Here is a 19715-nt window from a genome sequence, read left to right on the forward strand (position 1 = left end):
CAGCAGGTATCAAATTTTATTTTCTCTCCCATGTTTTGGCCCATTGTCATTGCTGCTGTCTTTCAGCCATGCACTTTTCCACAGCTAAGGCTTCTGACAGACAATCTTTTCAGGCATTTAGGGATACTTATCTCCTTCCACTGTTTTCCTGTGCAAATGGCCACCTCGTGTTTCTGAGGGTGCTCAGAGGTATTTTGCTGACAGCCATAATTTGGAGAAACATCTGCTTCTTTCTGGCTGTAGTTTAATCAGAGCATACTTCAGAGTCAAGAGGATGATGACACTGGTTTGGAAATTCACTGTTCTTGATGAATATGGATTCATGGTGATCTTCATGTCTGAGGCATTCAGCACAATTAATGCTGCACGTCATGACTGGTGCCATGATCTGGAAGATTTCTCTTCAAGAAAGAAGACCAGGGGAGTTGTTGTCAGTAGGACTGTCAGGATGCTTTGGTTCCCTGACTTAGTGTTTGTTGTTCTACTTTTTGTCTCATCAAAATCTTCTTTATAGGCTAATGAGCACTTTGAGATGGATTCACATCATTCATGATTAAGGCAAATTTTATTCCTTAAGAATACTCAGCAAGGAGGGAAAAAGAAACCTGATGCAAAAAAGCTGTACAATATTGAGTGAGTTGATGAGCACTGCTTATAGTACCTCCTGGAAAAAGGAAAACTGGATTGCACTGGCTGTCTCTCTCTGTTCAAACAAATGAAGTTTTGTGTTTTAGCACTTGGAAAATACCACATTCCTGCACCCTTGAGATTTATATTTGAACCTGTTACTGAAACTTTATGAAGGCTTTATAATTAAGCATTTATAGTGAAACACAAAAGTTCTTATTGTCATCCTTTTGTCATTGGTAGAAAAAAAGGATAAGTTTTTATTTCCTGCTTTTATTAAGAGGATTGTTCTCCTCACCAGAGAGCAGTTTGTTGTTTTTGTTTGTTCTTGTTTGTACTTGTGCTGCACAACTTAAAAGAAATTTTAAAAAGGGAAGAGAAAATCCTTCTGCTCTCCCTTGACTTCAATAGCATCTCTGTATAGGAAGCAGTTTAGGGCATATCTTTGAAAAATCTTTCTGTAACAGTTTTACTTTCAGAGGATTTAAATTATCTTATTCAACCCTGGCAGTGATTGCCTTATGTGGATGATTTCCCTCTCAAGATTACACATAGAGATGATCTTTCCTTGATTGACTTTACTGTGTCAGCAGAAGATGATTGATTCCTGGGTCCAGATTTCTTGCAGGATTTGCAGTGCTTTTGTAATGAAACAGTATAAAACCGGGTCTCACGGATGCAAAATCTGCAGGGTACTGTAGGCTCAAAACCCCACTTGACAGGGTCCCTGTTCCAAAGGTTCCTTGCAGTTGGCCTGGGGAAGGGAAGAGCATGGGTTACCTTCATTCCAAAGTCGTGGACCTGCACAGAGCCATTTATTCTTGACTGAACAGAGACCAGCTGAGACCACTGAGCCAAGCAGCCAGCTTTGCCAAACCTGGACAGAAACCCCTCCTGCAGAAGTTGTTGCTGAAGCAGTACCTTGGCTGGCTGCTGAGATTTCTGGTTCTGGCAGAACCTGAAAGCTGTGAGACTGCACCTTTTGATGGTACTGGACTGGCTTTCTGTGGTGACATTGGGCACTCTGGCTTTATAGCTCATCCCTGGGTGCCAGACTGCCTCCAGGGAGGTGCTGCTGAGTACCAGTCCCTGTCACTGCACATGCTGTAAAGGATTAGTATTGCTTCTGGCAAGTTCTTTGGGGAGGATGTATGTTTGCTAGAAAGAGCTGTTCATGAAGCTTTTGGAAAGGTTTCTCTTTTGGCACAGGTGTTGAAGTTCATGAGCAGAAACTTCTGCTACTGACTGAATATGTCACATAGCAAATACCTTCTAATGGAGAATGCTTTGAAGAGGAGCAGAGTAGCTCCTGAGGGGACAAAGAGTTGATGTGTTACTGAGAGAAACCACAGGTTGCCTAATGTTCTTACTAGCTGGCAGAAGGAAGCTGAGATCCTCTCTTTGGGAAAAGGGCAGTTATTGACAGGTTTGGTTCTTCCTGTCTTTTGGAAACTGCATAGAAGAGGAAAGTATACTGCAAAAGCATCAGAGTGTTTGCAAGGAAGAGAGTTGCAAAGGAAATGGTCTGGGTTGGACCCACAGTGTTGATGGGAAATTTGCATATTGCTTGCTAGTGCCTGTCAGATGGAATTCCTTAGCTGTACTTGCTTATCAGTTTAAATCTGGAATCTCACTATTGACCTTGACTTAATTAAGAGGTATGAGGTGAGCAGTGAGCTTGTAAGGCAGGATTCCTCTGTGTGTTGTATAGGTGGGGTAGGGGTGGCTTACTAAGCCAGAATTCCTAGAAAGAGTGAAATCCTGGCAGAATCTATTCGGAAGCAGTTTTTACTTTCACCACAAGACCTTTAATGCTGTCTTTCTTGCTCTTTGGAAGGTCTTGCCTTTTCAGGGGGGTTAAAAACCTCACCAATCTGCTCCTCACAGCGTTCACAGGATACAGTATTGCCTGCATTCCTTGTGAATTGGATTATAAAGTTGGATTTATTGAGTTACACTTTCAAGATGTTGACCTGCTTTGCCAAAATTGGTTTTGTGTTCTTACTTGTACCACAGCAGCATCTACTAATGCACAAAGGTATTGTGAAGTGAATGTGCACAGTGGAAATGTCTGTAATTTTTTTATATGATGGTATTACCACCTAAAAAGGCTGGATTGTGTTTCATGGTGTGGTGGTTGGTCTCTTCAAACCAATGCCTGCTTGTATAAGAGCATCTTCCATCCTGTGCTCTGTTGCTTTCTGAGCCATGCTGGCTGCTTTTGGGAAAGAGCATCTCATCTGGGATCATGAAGCCATTGAAAGCCATATGGTCTATCCAGAAGAGGATCTGACTGGGCATAGTGTGAGAGACAAGCCTTTGAAATGGAATTTTGCCCTGGATTTCCAGACTCTCAGCTTATAGCCTTCAGCAGTCTTCTGCTATAGTTCCAGAGGTCTCCTGTCAGCAATAACTTGTTCGTGTAATACATAAGCTTAACTCATGTTTGATGTCTACAAAGGTAGCTGTAAGATGAAGATCCCATGTCTTTTGGTGCACATCTTTTCTGCCTTTGGAGATCTGCTGCTTATTCTTTTGAGATCATTCCCTAAAGTGTGATAAAGAGCAGCAGTACAAACTTTGCAGTAATTTTGTTGGAACTGTGTTTTTTGAAGATAAGAGATGACCATAGACAGCAAGAGGTGAAACCTCAACAGGAGAGAACTTAAAACACCAATGATTTCTGCAAATACTGCTTTTTTACCTTAAATTTTTACTTAAATTCTGTTGATTATTTTCTGCTTTCCTTTCCTTTTCTTTGCATGCTCAGAAATACATTCTACAGGAGGACTGACTGATCACATGCTTCATGTATTCATACAATGTTATATTCTGTGATCTGCCTTGCAAAAATAAGCAAGTTTGTGAAAATTTTGACATTTGAAATGCAAACTTGGCCTGGACAGATGAAAATCCATGAGCAGCTCTATGTTGCCATGCTTTCAGTTAGAAATTAGTGACTTCATAGCTAAGCCTTTGAAACAGCATATAAATGTTCCTCATCCACTGCAGTGCAAAGTCTTACGCTTTAATTTAAGCTGCTTGTAACATCTGTTTGAGATAGAGGAGTGTATTATTTATTTGTTTTGTTGAAAAGGAAGAGAGCACCCAAACAGATGTTAGTGCCAGCTCATCTGCAAGGGCAGTAATAAATATCTATAATATCTCTATACCACATGCAGTTTTTTTGAGACTTACCTAACAGTGGCTTTGGGTACACAGCATTTTGTTTTTTCCCCAGTGCAACCATTTCCAGATATGCTCTGGTGAGAACTTAAAAGGAAAAATCAGGCAGAGGACACATTAATAAGCAAGAAATGGTGGAGAAAAGACTGCATAGTAAGGAGGTACAGCACTAGAAGGACATGTTTTCTGGTGTGTTAAATTGAGGACATGTAGGTGCGCTGTGTAATATGCAGACTGTTAGATACAGCTACATTTTATCTATAAACCAGCTGGATTTCTGTTCTAGTAGAATATAGTACATTTTAGCTTGCCTGAGATGGTGTAATGTCTGTAAGTTAGAGGAGGGATCTGAAGCTGGGAACAGAACACTGTGAATTGTATTACTAATGAGCTGCAAGCAAGAGTAATTAGGTCAACGGGATGGATATTTTTAAGCATTGCAAGGCACAGCAGTAAGTAATTTTTCATGAAGCAAAGAGAGCAGTATGGAGAGTTCCAAGTTTTGCCTTTAACTGATTGTAAGACCTTGACTCAGAAGCTGTTGGTGTAATTGCTGAGTGATACAGGTCTGTGTTTGCTGCCTGTCAAATGTGATCATGTGGCTCTGGATAAGACCTTGGGTCTCTCAGCTTCAGATACACCGTGGCTTTAGTTCATTTGAGAAAGGTGTGAGCCTAGGATCATGGTCTCAGTTCATGCATTCTGGCCTGTCTCACCAAACCCCTGGTAATGTTACCTCTTTTCTACTATTATTATGATTTTTTTTTTCTTTTTCTGTTTTAAAAAAAGATGAGGCATAAGGAACGTTCTCGGACCTGCCCCAAAAAAGTGATCATGCTCTCTTCTTCCACTCCATCTTCCTCTCCACCGTATCCCAGGCAGCAGGTGATTCCCTCTGCATGCTCTGTCCCTTTCTCTTCCTTGCTGCTTGTACAAGTGACTGGATCAGTTACCAAATAGCTTATTTACAAATACATTTCCAGTTTTCTTTCAGATGCTGATAGGGCTTTCTCAACCTGTTAGGTTAGGAAGATAGGGCAGCACTAGTTCACTGGAAGCATGAAGAGTCTCCACTGTAGACTCTGAGATTTTGCTGTAGGCAAATTTTTCATTGCAGTAGCCTTTTTCAGTTTTGAGATGCAGCAAAGTAGAAATGAAATGTTTGGAGTAATGCAGGGAAGGAAAATTAAACTTTGTTCCATCTCCACTCTCCGTTTAAATAGGTGTGACTGAAAATTTGCCCTTGTATCCATGTAACTTTTTAGGATTGCTTCTGTGAAGTGTTTTTTGAGTATTGTAGTGGCTTGCACATGTCCACTGTGGTCCTTCTGTTTCTCCCACACCAGGCTCTTGTCTCACAAGTGTTTGTGTTGAGTCTGTCTGACTTTGAACCTGGAGCAGTGAGAGCTGTTCTGAGCACAGTGTGTAAATGTGCATCCAGATGTTTGTGCACATGTATCTGTTGTCCCAGTTAAATATTACCTGAAACCCCTTAATATTTCTGTCTTCTTGTATATTGTCATTGTGTTTCTTTGAGTTGTATCCTTTTAAATTATTTGTTTCATTTTCCTACTTTCAAATCTACTTCTTGATCAATCCTGAACTAGAGATCCTGAAAAGGCAGTTGCAGTTCCATAGAGCTGTCATGACTTTGTATAAGGATTGTACAAATGAATTTCCCCAGAGGTGGAGCTCTTTGCTGAGCTCTTGTATACCTATAAACTCTGTAAAGGAGTATTACCTTTTAGCAGAGTAGACAAGTTTTATACTTCAGCAGAAAGTTGGACTTGCCTTATTGCTGTGATTTCTAGAATTGCAATTACACGTTGCAGTTTATCTGGTGTAATTATTGTCAGCCTCCAGGACACACGTTCTTTGCTGCCTCTGTGGTGTCTGCAAGACAGATCAGGTCTGCCTAGTGATCCCATTTGAAACTGTCCCAACAAAAAAGGGGGTTGGTTTTCTGCCACACTGTGATCAGCATACTTCATTAGAAGGATACACAGTGGACATCTAGGTAGAATGGGTGAGGAAAGCCTTTTTCATTAGCACAACCTGCATTTAAACTGCAGTGTGATGTTATCAGATGATGTGATAGCTAGGTGCCTTCCTCATGTCAAAATCCTTTGAAAATGTTGCTGGATACATTATATGAGAGAAGAAAGGTTTTTCCCCAAGCTTACAGGTAGAGGAACTAAGGCAGTTAAATGCTGAGTTTTACTTTCTAATCTATAGTGTGGGATTCATTTTCCATGTAGAGAAATTGGTTTTCACTCGCTAAGGATCTGGTAGCTCTGCATTTTCCTTCTGTCTCCTCTCCAAGTGTTTGTTTGTCCTGTGTCTTTTTGGTTGCCTAGTTCAGTCATGAAAGCCAGCTACTGCCAAGTGTATTTTGACCATTTTCTATGTTGTGTCCTGTAGAAGTTTTCCTTCTTTTAACTCAGGAATTTTTACCCTCTGTGCTACAGAACTGATGTTGCACTCAGTTGAGCGATCTGCTTTTGGAGGCATTCTTTTTCCTTAGGAATGATTTTTGTTTCCCTGAGCTTGTCTTGGCCGAGGCCTCATAGCAAGTCAGATGGATCTGTGTCCATGTTACACTGATGTCTTTTGAAACCTATAATTCTACTCTTCTAATGCATTTATTCTGCCACTTCTTTTAAATTTTCCGTCTCCTTCCTTTGAACTAACATCACCATATGAGTTATACTGAGTGGCTTATTATCTTTATTGCACTAATTTGATTACATTGTAGTACTATATTGTTGTTTATTGACCTAATATGAATATATACTTTTTAAAAAAATTCCCTACAGGAGCCGACTTCTTATTGCCAGTTTTAGAATATTCTTAATAAACTGTCCTGCTCTTGTTATGGCTTCTTTTCTGCCTGCATCATAAGAAAAATCAGATACAGTGTGTTTTGATTAGGAAGTTGGTCTGTGATTGTTTTTAAGCTCATCATTTGTTGCCTGCAGAGATTCAGGGAACCTGGTGGCAGCTGTCCCGGGGAGCAGAGTCCCAGACAGGAAAGGGTAAAGAGCATGAACAAATGGCATGGGTGCTGATGACACAAAGCTGTGGTGGGTGTGTGCAATCCAGAGGGCAAACATAGGGGGTGGTGATCACACTTATCCTAATGCTGCTGTTAACACGCTGGAACTGCTGAGAGTCAGTCAGGAGCGATTCTTCCTGTGTGATATCCACATAAATGCATAACAAGCCTTCATCAGCAGTTTGCTATATGCTTTTATTTTGCCCTAGGTCTAGCACTTGAGCTCTTGTCATTCTTCTTTTTCTCTTACACCTCTTTAGTGAAGTATGCTGTGGCTGTAGCAGAACAAGAAGAGTTATGTTTTGTGCTAATTCATGCGAACATGGTTGCATTGTGTTCACTGCTTGCTTTCTGGATGGTTGAGCAACTGGCATTCCATCTTGCCTCCTACAGGCCAAAGTAAAAGGAAAAATGATGAGGCATTATTTAGTATAGAGACTTTGAAGCCTTCTTAACAACGAAATATTCAACAGTCTGTCTGAATGGCTCAGTATTATACAGAAGCATGGGAAAAGAAAAGATAGGCACTCAAAAGGACTGGTTGATTTGAATTCATATTGACAAATTAATTGACATTCCAGTGCAGGCTTTGAATGAATTAAGTCATAAATGGGAGCCAGCAATAAAACTGTTGCAACTTCCAGAATGTGTTCTAACAAAAGGCTCTTGTGGGCCGAATGTTTTCTGACAGGCAGTAGAAAATGGATACGTGTGTCTGCAATGACACAGAAGCCCACAGCTTTATAATAGGCCCCAGTTTTAGTGAAAATGATCCAGTAGGAAGGAGTAGGTGGAATGGAAAGCAGCTTGAAAGTAGAGAATATTATTAATGCATCTGAATGGGAAAAGTGTTTCTTGTAAACTGGATGTGAACCCAATTTTCTGTTCTGCATTGGAGGACAATTAGCAATACAGAGCAGCACCCTGGCATTCTTGACAGATCAAACCTCAAATTTTTTGATGCACATGTTTGTAGTTCCTGGTCCATTTACTTCTGTCCTCCACAAACAAATTAGCTGAAGACTCTGTGATACTGCAGTGATATTCCTGCCTTGTACAGCAGGCCACCTGCCAGGTCTTTTTTCATGTCACCAAATGCACCACACAGCAGTTTAGGAACATCGATATGAAAGACCAGAATAGCAGAGGTGTCAAATATTGTGCCTGGGGTATATTGACACAGTAGTGCAATAAGAACAAGTAGGACAGTGAAGTTGCATAAGTAAAACTGGCAGCTTCTGTGAGTGTTTGATTTTGCTGTTCTTTGCTTTATTTAGACAGGCTCATTAAACATGCTCTCTTTGGCATGTATTTACTTCACATATACCAACATCTGTAAGAAATTAATTTTTTCTCTATGAGAACTGAAGTACATTACCCTAAAATGTGTTTCTGTACACAAAATCTAAGAAACAAAGAAGGATAGGTTTAGGTATTTAAAGGAAATCCTTGAGAACAGAGAACCATGAGGAAATAAACTGACAAATAAGGCTCTTTGTGCATGATAAAGCCACATTTTATAATTATTTTTTGATGGTAATGCCAGAGAGAGAGGCTGTGTGCTTGTTTGATTTCGGCTGCCGGAGTCCTAGGGAGAGTTGTGAATAACAATTAATTCAACTGTTTTTTCTTGCCCTCCAGGGTCAAAATGTAGCACTTCCTTAGAACAGTAGATACTGGGGAAAGAATCCCTAGTCTTCACACGAGAGCTTCTGTTAGTGTTGTGCATGTGGATGTCCTACCTTTTGGCTGGCATTTTGGTGTCTCTTCCTTTTTGTGCTGGTTTGTTTACTTCCTGCCTCCTTCCTCGTCTCGCAGAGATCTCCTCGTTTATTTTCTCATGACCAAGTGCCCATGAATGTAGAGCAAAGGGCATGTCAGCTGGCTGCCCTCCTGGAGTCCAGACGTGCACTGAGGCATCAGGTGACTACAGCCCTGCCTATCTGGTGTCCTGCAGCAGTGGGATTCTGGGTACAGGTGAAATCTGGGGTCAGAGAGAGAAAAAAATCACCAAAAGATGATGACCACTGCTCTACAATCATGTGGTTAAAACAGCTGTCAAGACTATTTTGTGTCGTGTCTTTAATTGACTTGCCAGTTCTTAGCTGTCTCCTTGTTTGGTGAGTGACCCTTTCTGTTCCTCAAAACAAAATATAAACAATGAAGGAAAAAGCAGCCTCTTGACTTCTCAGAGTAAATGCTGAAAACCAGCTGGGCTCTAGATCAAGTCATCTCACAGTGGTCATTTAGCAGTCAGTTGCTCACAAATTTGACTTGCCTCTAGAAGCAAGAATATTCACATTTTCCAAGCATAATTCCTGGCTCTGTAGTACTACTCTTGTGTCCATACTTCCTGTGGAATTGTTTCCAATGGCAGAGCTGGCAGTTTGTGCAGATTGTCTTTGATTCCGGTGTACACTTTTGGTTTGGTTTGGTTTTGTGCTTAATTTTCTCTCCAGTGTGTTGTCTTTGGGATATGGGAGCATGCCAGTTTGAACTGTGGTTTCGTTGGTTGCTTGCCCCTATCTCTGTTTTCAGTTATCTTCAGCAGTGCTTGGCAAACTGCAGAGTGCTTTTTGGAAAGCACCATCTACAGAAGTGATTCTTTTCATAACTTACTGTTTTGAGTTAACCATCCCAAATCAAGCTGTCTTCTTGAGCTGGAGCATGAACAGTCCCAGAACTTTTGCTGGTGGGCATAACTTTTGCAAGCCCTACTAAAAAGAATTTTGTGACATCTAGGTCACTTCCCATTGCTGGGGTTTTTTAGGATGCCATCTTTTTCTGATGGTTAAAATCACAGAAGCTGTTCTCCAAGAAGGAACAGCTAACCTTTGGCTAGATTTGAAATTTTGGGGACAAGCTATGAAGGCCTGAGTAAGAAGACTACTTTAAACATAGTGGCACCTCTTTGTTAATGGGTGCCATGACTTTTAATAGCCCAAGCATGGTCCTTAATGCTTGTGTGCATTTCCTTATTCAGTTGAAACAATGATACAGAAATGAAGGTCTAGACCAAAACATGTTGCTTCTACCTTTTGTGGTGCTCTCTGGCAATATTAAGCTCCTTCTGAGAGTGTAAAAGATTACAGCATTTCGATGCAAATATAGAATTTACTTTTGAAATAGTCTACTTTCTGTATTGTGCAGAATTGAAAAGGAGGAGAGACTGAGAACAAAAAGTAGAGGAAAGCATAAAGTGGGTAGGGCAGAGAGGAAAAAGAGGAAACAGATGTTGGAACAGTTCAAGCAATGATGGATTATGATGTGGGATTTAAGGGAAGAAAACAAGAAAAATAGTAAGAGAGAGAAGTCTTAGCAAACTAAGACATTTTCAGAGAAGAAACTTGATTAAATGTTGATATACAGAAAATTTTTGTATGAACAATTATATTTCCATGAATTGGGGAAATTGTGAAAGCCAAGCTCTTTTGCATTTTGCTCAGTAAATTTAATCTTGAGGTTAGCCTATTCCAGGGGGCTAGAAGTAGCTGTTTTCATGGGTTGTGCAGTTACATGACATTTAGTTTTCCATTTTGTAACTAAAACCATAATTTATTTTTCAAAGAAAGCCAGTTATTTGTAATATGCATATTTTTTTCTTAACAGACTATAATCTTTAGGAATGCACAATTTCTGCCAGTGCTGTTTGTCTGATACTTCCAAGTTTTGTTTTTTTTTCGTATTTATATGAAGTATTTCCTGGGAGATGGGCATAATCATCCATAGAGATAATGACAAGGGGGTATTAGAAGACCAAATTTTGGGTCCTCCTGCGAGGAACCAGTTTCAGAAGGATGCAGGTTCTCAGTCTGTGATTTATTCTTTGTCCTTTGATGATCAAGATCAGAAGATTATTTTATATTGATTCATTCTTTTTTGGATCAGTGTTTCTAATCTGCTTAGAGTAAATTTTAGGTTGGAAATTTGCTGTTAATCACTGGAAATACAAGCTAACTTCTTTCTCTTCTATCCCCCAGGAGAGCAGACTTTTGGTTTATACAGTTAAAATGTAGAAGAGGTCTCACATGGCCTGAAAGATGATCCTGGTGCCTTGGGCCAGTAATAGAGAACAATGGGAGATACAGAAGGAGCAGAGGAAATTGATTTGGGGTCTTTGCCAGTGGCTTAGTTTGTTGGGTTACAGGAGGTTGGACATCTGTGGAAGTAGGTAACTGCTTCCAAATGGTCCTGAATAACGTAAAACCTAATAAAGAGCAAATTAAGAATAACTACTCTGCCTCGCTAGGGAGAAAGTAAAGATACACTGGGTATTTTTCTCTAAGTTTTCCTGTAAGAGTCTTTAAAAAGTTGTTCTTGATGGTAGCCAGAAAGGCCTGGGTTGGGGTTTTTTTTTTTTTGTCATTTTCTCTCCTCTCTTGGAGGAGAACATGTGTGATTGTGTTGATGTCTATTTTATGTTCTAGCCCGAGACGGAACCGTCTCGCCGATTCTTTGTTGACCAGTGGGAGCTCTCCCTTAGCCTCCGCTCTTCCAATCGCCCTTCCTCACCCTCATCCGACTCTCTCCGACAGGTAGCCCTTGCCTGAGCGTTCCAGCTGCACTCAGCTGCCTTTGCTTGCCGAGGACACCCCCGGGCCACGGCCAGGCTGGCACTGCTTCACCTGCAGAACCTCTGTGCGCACTCGTGCACGAGCGAGAAGCCAGAGGCAGCCCCCGTGCCTGGCACAGCTCGGTTGTTGGCAGCCAATAAAGCGGTTTGAAACGGAATGTTCTTAACACTCGGTGTCCATGAGAAGTTTGTGGTGCATCTCACACTCAAACCAGGGGTTTTGAGCACTGATGGTCCTTCTGGCTTTGCAGTGAAGCTTTCTGGCTTTGCTTGCTGCTTTTGTTGAAGTTTTGGGCCAAACAACAGAATGTGTTTGTGGGTATATGGTTAATGGACAGCGTGAAATAAAAAGTACTTTGGCTTTTTGGAAAATCACCGAGAATTTGAACTTAGTTATGGTTTTCCTACGTAAACAGTGGGAACTTGATTTGACCTAAGCTGGAGCAAGTTCTTTTCCTCCTCTTGAAAATGTTGCAGAACATTGTATGTCTTGAAGACTTTTGACCATGGGAAGAAAGATAAAATGCTTCACTTAAATCCATAATTAGGCCAGATATGATATGTAGTCAAAAAGCAAAACAAATCAGAAATGCACAACCCCGAATGAAAAATTCAGCAAGTAAATTTCTCACACCAAATAGTCCAAGGTACTGCGAGTTAATATTAACATATTCATTTTTTGAGCATGGAATTTCATATGTGCTGGCAGAAATTTAAACATCCTGAAGGATCTGCAGTTGAAGGTTTCAAAGCAAAACTTGATCAGGGGAAAGCTGGTTCAGCTATAAGGAAGATTTTCCCATGGAAGTGCTTGATCTCTCTTTTAAGAAAACTTTAAAAGCCTCAAAGGTCTCTAGTCGTTCCGAGGAAATGGAAAACTCTTGGACAAATTATTATCATTGCCAGTTAAAAATCAATGCTGAAGAAAAGTTTAGAAGCGAGCAGCATTTAAAATGTAACGTTAGACAAGATATGTGTCATTGAAAAGCAACTCTGCACATATGTATGTGCACACATGGAACCTGGAAAACTCTGAAAGACAAATCATTTGTTATTTCTTGCATATAGAAATACTGCAAGTGCTCTGCCTCTTGGAATGGAATCAGTAGACAGGTATAAATTCTTGGTAGAAATAAACCCTCATTACTGCAGTGACAAAGAGCTTAAGGAATTAGGACTGTAGTTGACAGCAGCAGTAATCTCTGGCTGAGCACTCCATTTTCATAATCTTTTTCCCCAAAGCAGTACCCATTCTGTGGTGAATTTCAGTTTTTGTGGTGCTTCCTGCTGTTCTCATGTCTGAACTTGTGAAGGTTTTAAACATTCCTAAAAGGCCAATAAGCACATATTAAATTAGTTATTAGTTGTGGGAAATAACTACTGTGCTTCAAGTAAGTTCTGCTATAAAGTAAAGGGGGTTTTAAGATACAGCTGTAGTCCTTTCCTTTTGTTATCCTTGGCATTTCACACTTGCTAGAAGCTGAGTGACTCTCTGATCCTGTATTAGCTAAGGCTCCAGCTAGAAACGTTCATAATGCTGCTTAATCTGGAAAAGGGAAGTTGCTTGGCGTGCTCTTTGCTGCTCTGAGTCAAATCCATGGCGTTTGCAGTGTGATTGAGCTAACATGGATGTAACCACCTCATTTTCTTAACCATGTAATTGCTGCCAACGGTTGTGTTTCCTGTGAAAAACACTTCCTCCGCTCCTGCAGCAATGAACTTGGCTTGCAGACACTCACTTGGTACCATCTAAGGTAACAGCCAACTTGCTTGGACTGCTGAAAATACTGGAGGGATTTTAGATATCCAGAGTTATGGAGTCAGTCTGTGCCCATGATGGAGAAAAGCCAAGTCATAAAGCTGTGTTCAGGGTTGAGCAAATATACGTTCCAGATGTATGCAGGTATGGCTTTAATGCATTGGATGAGGCTCTTCCATCTTTTCCCATATAAACTTCTGTGTATTTTTAGCACTGGAAGAATTAATATTTTTGAATCACTGTGAGTTCTTTAATTAAGGACTTCTCCCTGCTCTGTGAATGCTCTGTAAATTAATTCTGTCCAGGTGCAAAACATACAAATACACTTTTGTAATCAGCATGTTGCATAGACTATGTAACATGTCTTCTAAAAGGTCTTTGTTTCTGATGTCAATTTTACCTGAACCTAAAGTCTTAACCTATATTTAGCCTCATCTTTTAGAAGTGTCTATACTCGAGTTTCCAGGGGCAAAATACCCCACAGGTAAAAACAAGATCTGCTCCCTTCATCATCATAGTATTTCTAGGACACTTAAAAAATGCAAAATGCAAGCCTTCCTGTCCGTTCCTACAGGTGATCCTGGACTGTACTGGTGATTTCTGATGACACTGGCTTTGCTATTACTACTTGTCACTTCATATTGTCCACTGTCTTGGCATGATTTGACCTCTCTGCACCTTTTCACCACCTAACCTATCATCATTCCAGTTATTATTTTTTTTTTAATTTGACTCTTTTTTTTCTTTTCTCACATCACTCTTGTTTTATTCAACCCATCTGGTAGAAGTATATAAAGATGTACACAGGCGGAGTGAGCTCATTGGCTGAGCAGATAGCCAATCAGCTTCAAAGGAAAGAGCAGCCCAAAACCCTTCTAGACAAGAAGGAACTGGTAAGATGATGTGTGTTTGTGATTAGATGTTGTGTAGATCTGAAGTTTTGTGAGTGTCCAGTTGTTACACCACTGATGGAATCTGTCGTAGCTTTGTGAGAGATTTTTGTTTCCCTTTCTCCATCCACCCTCACTCTTGTCCTCATTTTCTCTGCCAAATATTTTAATCTATTGCCAGCGTCCAAAGATTGTGCATAATTGATTGAGAAGCTGTTCCTAACACTTCTGCACTGCTGCTTTCTGGAGGAGACACTGGTTTTGATAGTGTAGGTCTAAGAATTGCTGTTTGAGGATGTTGTAATAGTTTTATGCCTTTCTTCATATACCTCCTTAAGACACTGGTTTCAAGGTCATCATTAGTAGTACTGGTGTCCACTCATCTATCCAGAACTCGTTTTACTCCTGATATATGTAGGCATGGCATCCTAGGACCCTTTTTCCTGGACAACAAGGTTAGTTTTTGGTGTCCTGGTTAAAACCGTGAGCTGTGTCCGAGAACTGCAGCATCCACGTGTGAGAGAGCTGCAGCAGCATCCAGGTGCTCCCACCACGTAAATGAGGAGAAAACATGACCGTGTGACCTCGGTGAGGCTGGACATAGACAAATTCAGCCCTGCTTGTTTCTGTCCAGGGCTCCCTGAAGAAGGAGTTCCCCCAGAACGTGGGAGGCAGCGACGTGTGCTACTTCTGCCGCAAGCGGGTCTATGTGATGGAGAGGCTCAGTGCTGAGGGCAAGTTCTTCCACCGCAGCTGCTTCAAGTGCGAGTACTGCGCCACCACCCTGCGCCTGTCGTCCTACGCCTACGACATCGAGGACGGTGAGGGAAATGGCCTTCTGCTCACAAGTCTCTTCACTCTCCTGGGGGGGCTCTTTGGTTGCTTAAAAGTTATTTGGTGAGTTAGGGAAGAGAGTAACTTCCGTTGTCAAGACACCATCTCTCAAGCTGTTGGAGCTGCCTGGGTTTCCTGTGGCCAGGTCATGCCGGCAGCAAAGCAGGTGAGGTCGTAGGAGTTAATGTAACATCATAACAGCTGCTAGAATGCAGGGAAACAAATAATAACTGGAGTTTTTATAAAGCTCTGCAGGCTGAGTTTGAGAGCTAGACCTTTTACTCTCCTCATCTGACAGTATTTAAATAAAACTCCTGGGTGTTTAATACCACTTAAGAGAAAATAGCAGGTTGGAGATAAATGCAGTCAGCTTGTTCTTCTTGAAGGTACCACAACTGTCCAACTCTGTGTGTTTATTTAAGATGTAATGGAATAGGAATTTTATAATCAGGGGCTGTGATAATAGGTCATTACAAGCTACGTTCTGTTTATATAGAAAAAATGGAACCTCAAAGTTGAGTAGAGGTAAGTCAGTGTTAGAGAGTGTTTTTGCAGTAGTTGCTGAAGATTTAGTAATGGCTCATTTTCTGTATCTGAGAGACTAAGGAGGAAAGACTATGATTACAAAACTTGCTGGTGCCTCAATTAACAGCATCTAACATGCTAAGAATTAAGGGAAACTTCAGACATACCCTACGAGTCTGAGAAACTAGACAATATGATGGCAGGTGAAACTCAGTTTATCAACAAAGTGTGCATATTGAAAGTAATAATTTAAAATCATCCATCACTTGTGATCTCCTTCTAAGAGTAGCTATGTATTGCAGTCTTTGCTTGAGCAGTGATTGATTGACAAAAACATCACAGTTTCTGAAGAAAATGTATGAGAAAGTATTTCAGGTAAATGTTGATTCACATCAACAGGTATGCATTTATTTCCTTCCACAGCTGCCTATCTTTAATCCCAACTCAGTAGGAAAATAAGTACAAAATGGTGTGAAACTAGGGACATGTTAGGATTCTACTTCAGACGTGATTGTGTAGCAAACAAAATAACAGGAAAAAAGTGTTAGTACCAGTAGTTTTCCCCACTGATGGAGACAAAGATGAAGTAAAAATTTTGAATTGGAGTCACAGGATGACACCCCAAGGTATTCTACTGCAGATTGAAATTGATAGGTATCCACTAGGTAGATAACTAGGAAGTGTAACTAGGAAAAATCTTTTAGTATATACTGGGTAGAAAAATGGCTGTGGAAACACCATCTGGGTTAAGGGGCAAAAAGAGCTAAAATTGTGTATTCGTGATGCATTATGTAATGACTTTAAGTAATGGACTTGCTGGGTTGTGAAGAGTTGAGGAAACTTAGAATGCTCAAACCAGACTCCCAGTGAGGAATAGAAACCCCTTTATTGCTTGTCCGGAAGGTCAGCAGACTTGGCATGCAAGTTTAAAGGGGCCAGTGGTCATTTTGAAATCAACATATAAAAGTAACATCTTTGTCAGAAATCAGAGTTGGGGAAAATCTTTTTTTGAGCCCTGCTGTTATTTTGGGCATTCACCAGTAACTGAATATCTGACTGTATGTTAAGCAGTAACAGACTGAGCTCCTCTGTCAGCTGAAACAGTATGGGCTGAAACAGTTTCTACCACCAGATTTTTAGTGATTCCCTCTGCAAGCAAGTTGTGTGTGCAGTCATGGCCAGATAGTTTATAGTGAAGCAAACACAAAGCTTGGAGTTTCAGCAGGCTTATAGCATTGATTCTTAAATATTACATGCCTAACAGGTGTGTGTGTGTGTATGAAGCAGATATGGCTAAACAGAAATCTGTGGTATCCTATCTAATGTAAGCATTGTGAAAATGTAGCTTATATTTCTTTCTGAGTTTTCTTTGAGAGGAAATATAAAAAAAAAAGCTGTGCACACATCGTTGCTGTTCATTTAGCTGCTTGGGCTGATAAGCATTCTGCAGCCTTCTGTAGTTGGTGTCTGGTTTTAGGCTTCAGAGTCTGAGAATTTTTGTGTAAGAGCTTTTCAGTTGTTGCTCATCTCAGACAATCTCCAAAAGCAGGTTTTGGTAAGAGTAAATATTAAGAAATACTTACTGAAGAAAAGATTTCTAGAAAGATGTTTGTCACTTTTCCATCATAAAGCATTGTGCAAGTATCAGCACAGAGAAACTAGAGGAAGAGGCAGAGGTCAGAATATATGTTGGGAATGCATTACCAAAGCTCTAGGAATGGGTAGCAGTGGAGGATGTTAGGGGCTGCATGTGCCAAGCAGGATACCCTGGCAAAGGTACAGTGGAAGATAATTATGAGGCATCAGGTTGCTGCTTTTATTAGTACTAGTAGTACTTGTATTACAGTATTGCTAATGCTGCTTTGTCTTCCTGACAGTGCTCAGATACCAGTGAGAAACCTCTCTAGACTTCTGGGGTGCTAGTAAAACCAGTAGGATCACAAAAGGTCTTATTTGTGAAAATGAATCATTGTCCTTTCTACAAGTAGCCACTGTGCATTTTGAGAGATGGTTCTTTGGGAGTTAACACTGTCCTCTCCCACTTTCCTCTGCTGGTTGTATTCATTCTTGCTTTTTCCAAAAGTGCTTCTGCCAGCTTTTCATGTGATGATTTCTTTGTTCCTCACACACTGCCGCATTGTTAGCATGTGATACCACACAAGCCTCACAGCTTTGCTTTGGTGTTTGATAGGATTTTCAGCTAAATGGCTGTCAGGCACCCAATGGAAAGGAGGCTAGTTACAAGGGGAGAGAGCAGGGTTGGAGCTAAAACTTCAGCCAGTGTTTGCCTCTGCATATAGTGAAGAAATTACAGGGAGCAACGGGAGTAGCAGTAGAAAATAAGTTGCAGTGAGATGGACATTTATAGTGTGCTAAATTCCTGTGTTCCACTTGCTGACCATCATTTGTGTTTTATCTGCAGGTAAATTCTACTGTAAACCTCACTACTGTTACCGAGTCTCTGGTTATGCTCAGAGGAAGAGGCCAGCAGTGGGTCCTCTGTCAGGAAAGGTAACTCATTGTTTTCATCTAACGTGCTGTGTTAATAGATTCTGATTCTTAACATTGAGAAAGTATGTGTGATGGTTCGGGGTTTTTCAGAAAGGAGAAAAATTCAGAGTGCATTTAGTTGCTTTATGTATCATGAAAGTTTGCAGTTCAACCAAATTTTATTTAAAAGCAATTCCTCTGCTTAGTATTACTCTTTTTATGGTACTTGTTATAAAATGATGTATTATCCTATTCAAAACAGAATTTTGATTTGTTTTTCTTGTCAGCTGAAATACTTTCTCAATCTGTGCTGAGACTAAATGAATAATGTTACCAGTTCTGGTTTTGGTTTGTTTCTCTGTGGTTTTACTTAAGGTGAAACAAATTGTTTGCATTTCCTTTGAAACATAAAGTTCTACCCCACTTGCATAAGCTTTGAAGATCACGTGTTAACAGGAACCTGCATGAAAAGACAGAATATCCCCTTTCCTATACTATCATAATAGAAGCATTTGTGCTGTAAATATAGGATGAAGAGACACTGTGCAATACAGAAAAGTCCCTCAGCTTTTGTCATTACAATCCAAGGCACTTAATTTTTCTCCTCAGGCCCCTTTTCAGTATTTCTGCATGTACTGAGCAAGCTACATGCTGGTTTCTTAAGTTCTGTTAAGCTTGCATGCTGCAAACTGTCCTTCTCCCTTAAATTTTATTTTCCTTTGTGCTAGCAGTGGTGCCTGTCCTTTTGCCTGATTCACAGGTTTTATTAGTACAAGCTGAAGCTGTACTCCTTTTTGGAAGGATAATGGATCCATCCCAACATGTGCCATACTTCCTGCCAAAAAGAAACCCTTAAAATGGTACCTGTTTTATTTCCCAGAGGAGCAGACTTGAGGGATGTTGCTGCTTTGACTTCCTTGGATATCCAGTTTGTTTTTCAGAGCTTTAATAAAACCTCAGATTGAGAAGGAACATGCTTGTTTTCCAATTGCAAGCTGGATGCCTTCCTAGCTCAGCATGTTCACTACATACAGCAAATCCAATTTTAACGTGAATTTAACTTGCCCCATGCTCTTCCAGGACACCAAGGGACCTCTGCAGGACGCCATGGCCAGCGATGGGAGCGGACGGGCCAACAGCATCCCCGCCTCAGCAGAGAGGGCCCCAGGTAGCTCCGCTTCCTTCTTTAGCAGGGTGGTGCAGTACTCGCTCGGCCTCGTGGGCAGAGTTAGGGTGGTGAGCCAGCGCCTGCACAGCACAGTCTCCTCCATTGGGCACCACGTAGCCCAGAACCCTCTGGACTCCTTTTTCATGTGTCAGCTGCTGGCATTTGGGGTTCCCTTTCTCTATGTCCAGTCAGAAGTTCTCGGGCAGATCCTAGGGGAATTCTGTGGGCAGCCTGCTGACCAGTGAGAATTCATGTGACCCAACTTTGAGCTGTGTAACTCGTTTGGTTTTTGCAGTGCCATGTGAATTTTGTGTGTTACGTGGAAATCTCAATATATTATTTTGCACTGTGGCTTTGGGGCCTAGATGTTCTCAGTTCTTTCAAGGACACTATTTGAAAGAATTCCAGGAAAACACAGATGCTCAGTTGAGGGTCTCCTCTGGGTCAGCCCAGATAAAAGAGCCCTGTAATGTGTGCAGCTCAGTGTTCATGAAATTGAAAGTTTTTCTGAAGCACTGGAATAGCTCACAAACTGGATTTCTGTGTTTTCCTGAATTCTGGGTGTGGTTTCTCGTTCTCCCAAGCTTCTCTTCCTTAATCTGGTACTT

The 19715-nt window shown here is 40.9% G+C and overlaps 1 protein-coding gene across 20 annotated transcripts in view; it reads left to right on the plus strand.

Annotated features, from left to right (window-relative positions):
- The window catches only part of MICAL3 (microtubule associated monooxygenase, calponin and LIM domain containing 3), a 154932-nt gene that overhangs the window by 66478 nt on the left and 68739 nt on the right, over positions 1–19715 (plus strand). For 16 of the 20 annotated variants that reach the window (XM_069003619.1, XM_069003618.1, XM_069003625.1 and 13 more), the window contains 7 exons: positions 6792–6848; positions 8687–8791; positions 11296–11403; positions 13986–14093; positions 14725–14911; positions 17872–17960; positions 19020–19107. In XM_069003619.1, the coding sequence (XP_068859720.1) occupies positions 6792–6848; positions 8687–8791; positions 11296–11403; positions 13986–14093; positions 14725–14911; positions 17872–17960; positions 19020–19107 (742 nt within the window). Of the gene's footprint in view, positions 1–4602; positions 4699–6791; positions 6849–8686; positions 8792–11295; positions 11404–13985; positions 14094–14724; positions 14912–17871; positions 17961–19019; positions 19108–19715 lie in introns of all 20 variants that reach the window. The other 4 variants (XM_069003635.1, XM_069003636.1, XM_069003637.1 and 1 more) reach the window with 3 other exon arrangements.

The sequence above is a fragment of the Aphelocoma coerulescens genome, chromosome 1A, assembly GCF_041296385.1.
Source record: "Aphelocoma coerulescens isolate FSJ_1873_10779 chromosome 1A, UR_Acoe_1.0, whole genome shotgun sequence".
NCBI lineage: Eukaryota > Metazoa > Chordata > Aves > Passeriformes > Corvidae > Aphelocoma > Aphelocoma coerulescens.